This window comes from Leguminivora glycinivorella, chromosome 12 (genome assembly GCF_023078275.1).
Source record: "Leguminivora glycinivorella isolate SPB_JAAS2020 chromosome 12, LegGlyc_1.1, whole genome shotgun sequence".
Lineage (NCBI taxonomy): Eukaryota > Metazoa > Arthropoda > Insecta > Lepidoptera > Tortricidae > Leguminivora > Leguminivora glycinivorella.
The window spans coordinates 11,713,772-11,721,451 of NC_062982.1; the positions used below are offsets into that span (position 1 = coordinate 11,713,772).

The 7,680-nt window shown below is 36.0% G+C and overlaps 1 protein-coding gene across 1 annotated transcript; it reads right to left on the minus strand.

The window, feature by feature from the left end:
- Nucleotides 1-73: 73 nt before the first annotated feature.
- LOC125232200 (glycerol-3-phosphate phosphatase) lies at nucleotides 74-7,532 on the minus strand. The gene is made up of 6 exons (XM_048137833.1): nucleotides 7,244-7,532; nucleotides 7,000-7,160; nucleotides 6,736-6,873; nucleotides 4,701-4,884; nucleotides 3,899-4,058; nucleotides 74-3,498 (listed from the first exon to the last, which is right to left on the minus strand). Exons 1-6 carry the CDS (start codon nucleotides 7,455-7,457, stop codon nucleotides 3,327-3,329), a joined length of 1,029 nt encoding a protein of 342 aa, XP_047993790.1. The 5' UTR covers nucleotides 7,458-7,532; the 3' UTR covers nucleotides 74-3,326.
- Between the last annotated feature and the right edge of the window lie 148 nt (nucleotides 7,533-7,680).

Consider the following 7,680-nt stretch of genomic DNA (forward strand, 5'->3'; position numbering starts at 1 on the left):
TCAAACTTGTAAGGAAGTTTTACATGTAAAGTACCCATTGTCCCTACGTGTCGTTTCCACGCAACTATTTGAATACAAACACTGCCAATTTATTAAAAGCAATTTCACTATTACAATTAGTAACACAGTACATAATACGTAACAATGTTATGTGCGTTTCCATATACCTATAACAGCCATGTTTATTGCTAATTTCAACAGTTTATCGACGAATAGATATATTGACAATACTGTAGGTCATCATGAAACCTTGTCATCTTTACTAATATTTGAATGCGTGTGTTCAAATACCCGAAACTCACAGATGCAGATTTAAATACATTATTTGTACACCATGTTCCTTTGTAATAAGGTTCAATAATAATTAGATTTATCAATTAGTTATACAACTTCGTAAAGCTGTACGGTCTTATGTTCGCGAACATACGAACGAACGTTCGTTGGAAATGGAATAGAGTAGAAACTATGTACATGTGATAAAGCATATTATCGTTGAAGCATCTTACGTATAGGAATTAAAATTCCGTGTAACGTGGCAAGAATCAATGACATATTACGTAAAAGGTTTCATGATGGCTCACACATTTTAATACAACATGTATTGTTTGTCATTCGTCTTAAAGCTTTAGTTGTTATGGCATTAAAAATTAAAATTTCGGGCAATATAGGTACATTAAATAAACAAAATAAGTACATAGCAAATGTGTATTACTATTTAAATAAATACCTGAGGGGTATAAATGAACATTACAATAAAATAAAATTCTAAATTAAAATAACTGCAAAAATAAAATGTCAGACAGTAAAACAACTATATAAATATGAATAGCAACAAGATCTCAATACTATCACTGGAAATAAGTAAGACTATAGGACATGGATACCTACTACAAATAGAACTTATAGAGACGTGACATGCCAACTAAATATGTCGTGAAAGTGGCAACGTAGTAGGTAACTAGATGGCGCTAACGCAACGGCCTCTTGCCTCTACCCTCCACTTAGCACTAACGCCATCTATTGGTTAAAGTGAGAAAAGTTTACTCATTGGCGGATATCACACAATGCGAACCGCGCAAGGCTCCGATGTTTGGGTGAACCAATTACAATTATTATAGCGACATCCAGCGCTAGCACATCGAAGCGACTTGGAAATCACACCGCGAATGACAACTGCCATTCACAAATGAATATTTTAGCAATTTCAACAGCTTAGTTCTTATTTGGGTAATGGATCAGTAATACTGTAAACCGGTCTTATGAAAAAGGGGTGAGGAGTGGGAATCCTTACTATTACTACATTAATATTTTGAACACAGCTCATCACCATACAAACTAATACATACTGCATTTCAATGATACAGCGAAGACTTCTGTATAAAATACCACCACAGTAGTTCAATACCTAAGTTTTGTTAGTCCCTATGGGACAAAATTGCATTGTGTATTTCGTGTTTATAAGTACTCAGGTAGAGTTGTTTCAACTCCTCGAAAAAGATGGTGAAATATGTGAAACTTTAATTGTGATAGACAATAAAATTATATTGATAGAATAATATAAACTAAAGCCCTTTAATTCCGATTCAGTTACAAATAAAAAACCAGGGGCTTTATTCGTTGCAGCATTAAACGACATTGAAACCACTCGAACCCTTGAACAAAATACATATATGCTAATTTCGATTCTGCTAATTAGAGTACAATAATTATTGTCTATGGCAAGCAATAAAATATTCTTTGTAAAATTGTTTGCATAGAATATTAAGAAATAAGGAAACCTCATTAATAGCCGCCTTTACACACACGCTCTATCGCGCGTGATACAGCAATCGCGTGTGAAAGAATGCGCGTGTAAAGCCGACGAGAGGGGAAGGGAAAGACCGCGCGATTGCGTGCGTTGGAGCGGGCGCGCAATAGCGTGATTGAGGTGTCTTTACACTTACGTTCATTCGCGCGCGCAAGATGGCGGACATGCGCTCGTGGACTAATAAATTAGTGGTTGAATTACTTGCTCTTTAAAAATCGATACTATTAATAACAATAATAACGCGGTCTATCGCGCACGATTAGCCTTTACAAGCACGCTCTTTCCGTTGTCAAAAACTTCGACGCGCGAAAGAACGTGAACCCTAAAAACTAACAACACGCACAGGCTTAACCGCGCGCTATCCTGTACGCTCAGGGAACGCGCGATAGAGTGACTGTGTAAAGGCGGCTAATGGACAGTTAAATATAATTGGTCTACTATAATCTCGATGACATTTAACAACATTTTAATAAATGCAAAATATTTCGTTAGTGATGCCGTGCTATATGGGTTTTATTTATTATTCTCAATGTTCTCAATATTTATGCAAACATTTTACAAAGAAGTAACTGAATATACAGAATAAAAACAATATTAATAGTATATTAATAACACTTATCAAGTTATCACAACATATTGAAAATTACCTATACTTTGCATTAATATTCGTCTAAGTTAACACTGGCCTCTTCTAGACATGTCGCCGTGGATGAAACAACTTGTGCTTCATCATCATGAAAAAGTTTATTCCTAATAATAGGCGCAACTACTATAAGGCCAATTTAAATTACACTATTTAAGTCCATTAGGTGAAAATAATTCCTCTGTGTTTATTACGGCCCGGCCACGCCATTAGTCTAAGCGCACAGCGGTGAGCGGCAGTCATACGTGCGAATGAAAAGTCCCATCGCTGTGTCTCGCTCCAATGTATGGCCGCCGCACACCGCTGTCGCGCTTAGACCAATGTCGTGGCCGGGCCGTTAATACAGAAGTTTTTGCTTTCCACATTGTAGATGTAAATTAGGTTAGCCGAGCTTCAATATTACTTAACGCACATCAGAATTAATAAGCCCACCATCTCATACTAATTATTATCACCTTATGGACTAATATTGCGCTAAACATAGCCGTCTGCTACCTTACTATTTTTGAAACATAAGAACAATAGAAAATTATCTTCAAACGACTCCTTAATGCGTACAAATACCTAACATTTGTCATACGACAGTTAAAGATATAATTGAAATATTTTCCGCCGACTGTACAGGTTAATTCATGGAACTTCCATTGTATGAATGATATCTTTGTCGATTTACATTTATAGCCACCATTTTATTGGTTAATGCAATTCACACATAGACTTTTTTTAATTCACTCATTCATTAAATTCATGCCAGCTCTTGCGAAGCGATTTGTAAGTTAAGGCGACGAACTGGCGTCACAGAGTCACCTGTTCACGTCGCGCCTATGCTTTTCCATTGTTCTTTTGTTTCAAAAATCTGTTATATTGTTGATCATGTTATGATGGCAGAAGAGACATCAAGTCGCCTAGCTTTGGTAGAACCACATCTGGTAGAGGCGGTTTCTTTTCGTTGCGGATCTTCTCGAGGTCTTTTTGGGACGTGACTCCCGACAGCACTAGGAGGGTCTGGAAGCCGCAGCGGACTCCCAACTCGATGTCTGTGTTGCACCTGAAGTAGTAATAACAGCGTATCAGAATGAGCGTTACGTCGGTAGTATAATTGTGTTGCTTAACTTCAAAATTGGGTAAATCCATTCTGCGTTAAGGTTGATAAAAAAATAATAATTTGAAAGATAATCAACCTTGTAGCAGTGTAGTACAGTAGCAGCAATGGGTTTACTCGAGTTTAAAGCTAAGCGACAGAATTTGACTTGACATAAATATTGCAAGATTTGCAAGGCTTGTAATGGGTATAAAGTTACATTTTGGTGCCGTGACCAGGATTTTGTTGTAGTGTTCGGCCAAAATCTTTATGGTGCCTATACCCATCGTGCATAAGGTTGTAGCCCATTTTGGGATAAAAATAAATGAATAAAACATTGGATTGACTAAGTCCGAGTAAAGCATACCTGTCGCCAATCATGAGCGTCCGTGCCGGATCCAGCCCGCAAGACTCGAGGAACTTCCTGACGTAGGCGTGCGGCTTGCCGAGCACGAGCGCCTTCCGCTCCGAGCACGTCTCCACCGCGCGTACGATGGTGCCCGTTCCTGGGACTACGATGGAGCCGCCTGGAAATAAGCCGCCAAATGTTTAGGTTATTGGGTACCTTATCATAAATTGACTTTAAAATTTGATCTATCAGCCAAGCTGTATAAAATTATACTTTACTAGACGAATAAAAATTTAGACAGTCGTAATTTATGATAATCATAGTAGACTTATAGTAGATACCTAAGTTGTAATCGATACCATCCTAAAGCCGCATAACTGGTAAAATTTGGTCCACAGATAACTTATAGTATACAACATGTGTATTTTTATGACAACCGGTCTAGCTCAGTCGGTAGTGAGTGACCCTGCCTGCTGAGCTGCGGTCCTGGGTTCGAATCCTGGTAAGGGCATTTATTTGCGTGATGAGCATAGGCATTTGTTCCTGAGTCATGGATGTTTTCTATGTATATAAGTATGTATTTATCTATTTAAGTATGTATATTGTCGCCTAGCACGCAAAGTACAAGCTTTGCTTAGTTTGGGGCTAAGTTGACCTGTGTAAGGTGTCCCCCAATATTTATTTAATTATTATTTATTTAATCTCGGATTCATTCCTTAACTATACTGAAGTAGAGGATAAAAACAACCTTCATCAGTCATCACAGAGCAAGATCACCAACCACAAAACGTAATCATCCATAAAGAATTAAGTAACCTACCTTTGGGAAACCTCTCATCAGTGTTAGTCGCAATGAACAGGCAGTCCTCGGACGCAAGATAAGAGGCAGCTTTCATGAACTTGGGGTAGCTCACGTGTTCATCGAAGCCGACCACCACGGCTCCCACTTCGGGGTCTAAGTCTGATGGCTTCATGGATTTGAAGTCTGGTTTTACGTGATCAGGCTGGAAATAAAAAAATGACGTAAACAAATTATTTAAAGACTGGGAAAATATAAAACTTCGCACTTTTTACAGTTTTTACACATGGCTGAAGTACCATAAATACAAATAAGATTATTTATTTAAGCTTTATTGCAAAAAAGATATAATATAAACAATAAAACAAGCCATATATATATATTTTTAGTTTATTTAGAAAACAAACAGCCATTTACAAATACGTTTTACAAAAAGATATATACACCGTGTTTTGTTTGTTTTCCGTTAAATTCGACATGTCGTTAGGTTCGTTATCAGGAACCACTCTGTATATCAGTTTTAGTTAAATTCGCAAAACAAATTTTCGTCGTTTTCATACATAATAAATGAATTAATTAGTGTGAGAGACCCTTAAGAATAATATTCAAGTTAGTGTGATTGACGGCACATGTCAAAACAAATAACATTGGGACGTGGTAAAGGATGTCACACACATGTTCAGTAATTATTTTTATTTTTTTAATAACTCGATAACCGTAAGAGTTAAGACCCTAGTTTCTTAGAGAAATTAATTGTATTTGATCTAAAAAACCATCCCTTAAAGTTAATGGAATCAATAAAAACAGGGTGTATAGGCCTAGATTTTCCTACATTACTGAATAATTGATTTCAAGTAAAGTAAAAATAGTGAACAAAATTACAGACACAGTAGTTGAGGACATACGCAACGATGCATCTTATCTACTTAATGAAAAATTAATAGAGTTAACAAGAAAACAGTAATTGCCGAACCTTGTTCTTAAAACTGGACAAATTATGAGCAAAAATATATATTATGTATTAAATTATCCTTGAGGTTATCTAGGATTGATTTAGCTATTCTTATTTTTTCTTACATGCAAAGAGGGCCAAATATTGATGGCTCTTAATTTATGGTGAGATTATCAACCTTGATTTATTATCTACTTTAGTGTTATAAAGATTTATTTTATTACATCAGATACTACTTGAAGTTCAACATTGATATCTATTGTGTTTTGACTCTTGCCCTTTGCCCTAAACTACAAGTAACATTTACATAATAAAAACCGGCCAAGAGCGTGTCGGGCCACGCTCAAGTGTAGGGTTCCGTAGTTTTCCGTATTTTTCTCAAAAACTACTGAACTTATCAAGTTCAAAACTAACTAACTAACAAGTTCAAAATAATTTTCCTAGAAAGTATTTTTAAAGTTCTACTTTTGTGATTTTTTTCATATTTTTTAAACATGTGGTTCAAAAGTTAGAGGGGGGGGGACACTTTTTTTTTCCTTTAGGAGCGATTATTTCCGAAAATGTTAATATTATCAAAAAACGTTTTTAGGAAACCGTTATTCATTTTTAAATACCTATCCAACAATATATCACATGTTGGGGTTGGAATGAAAAAAAAAAATCTGTCCCCACTTTACATGTAGGGGGGGTACCCTAAAAATTTTTTTTTCCACTTTTTATTTTACCACTTTGTCGGCATGATTGATATACACATTGGTACCAAATTTCAGCTTTCTAGTGCTAACGGTCACTGAGATTATTCGCGGACGGACGGACGGACAGACAGACATGGCGAAACTATAAGGGTCCCTAGTTGACTACGGAACCCTAAAAAAAAGGCCCAAATGGACTGGACCTATGGGGGTTATATACATATATCATAAGCGACACCTTTAGAGCAAAACCAACCTAACTCAATAGGGATTTGTTAGTGTTAGGTTCATTCTAAAAGAGTGATATGAGTCTAGAGACTAGAACATTATGACAGGGCTATTATAAGCTATGACTGCAAACCTACAACAGAGCAGTTAAAATTCCCAATATCTATTATTCAAATAAACTTACTCCAATTCCTGTATGCCTTATTCCAACTGCCTTCAACTCTTCTCCTATACCATTAGAGCCTAGTATGTATACTTTCTTAGTAAATCCTATACCTTTGAGGTAGTGTGCTGCTAAGTAGGCTGTGGAGAGTATTTCATCCTGAAAATAAATATTTCAACACTATACACAATTTGCACAATTTTAAAACCCAGTTAAGAAATTGTTATATTTTAATGAATATATTGATGTGAGTATTTAATTATTTAAAAAAAAATAGTTTGATACCTGACTAGCAATAAAACCCAACTGCTGTGCCTTTGCTGCAAAATCACTGCGGATCTTTGTAGAGTTATTAGTTACATAAAATATTCTTTTTCCAATTTTTCGGAAATAATTCATTGCATCAGCTGACCCCGGTATTGCGTTATTATCTATCCATAGAACACCTGTAAATTTTAAATATGAAATAGAATTATTGTACTCAAGACCAATAATATCTGTACAAAAAATTAAAAAGTTTTCGTCTTACCATCGCAGTCAGTTAGAACTGTATCAAAGGAATTTAAAAATTCCTGCACTTGGTCTTTACTTCCTTCGTGAAGATTAAAAACGGCTGATCTGAACATATTTCTGGAGGTGCTGAAACTTTTGGACTGAACTAAGGAAAGGGTAGGAGCAAGGGAGGATCTATGGTTGTTTATAAAATAAGCATTTGTTTTTAAAAATTGTAAAAACTTCACCATTACTAAATTAACATAGCGTAACCACTTCAACCGAACCACTCAAACCAGCAGCACCACGAGAAACGAGAATTCAAGGGCTCAAGGACACAGCTGTCACTTTTGACATTAAAATGACATTAGGATCAACCTACTGTTTAAAACGCTCTTAGAAACCCACGCTTTAATTTAGCGGAGTAATAAAATGTAGCTCATTCGACTTCATTCCATTTTTGACACGTTTGAC

Bases quoted from the DNA above. Each gene is read 5' to 3' on its own strand.
- LOC125232200 (XM_048137833.1), bottom strand. From the start codon at position 7,457: ATGGTGAAGTTTTTACAATTTTTAAAAACAAATGCTTATTTTATAAAC. The intron at 7,161-7,243 runs GTAAGACGAAAA...TAAAATTTACAG, and splicing joins AGTTCTAACTGACTGCGATG to GTGTTCTATGGATAGATAAT. The intron at 4,059-4,700 runs GTAGGTTACTTA...GCTTATTTCCAG, and splicing joins TGATGAGAGGTTTCCCAAAG to GCGGCTCCATCGTAGTCCCA.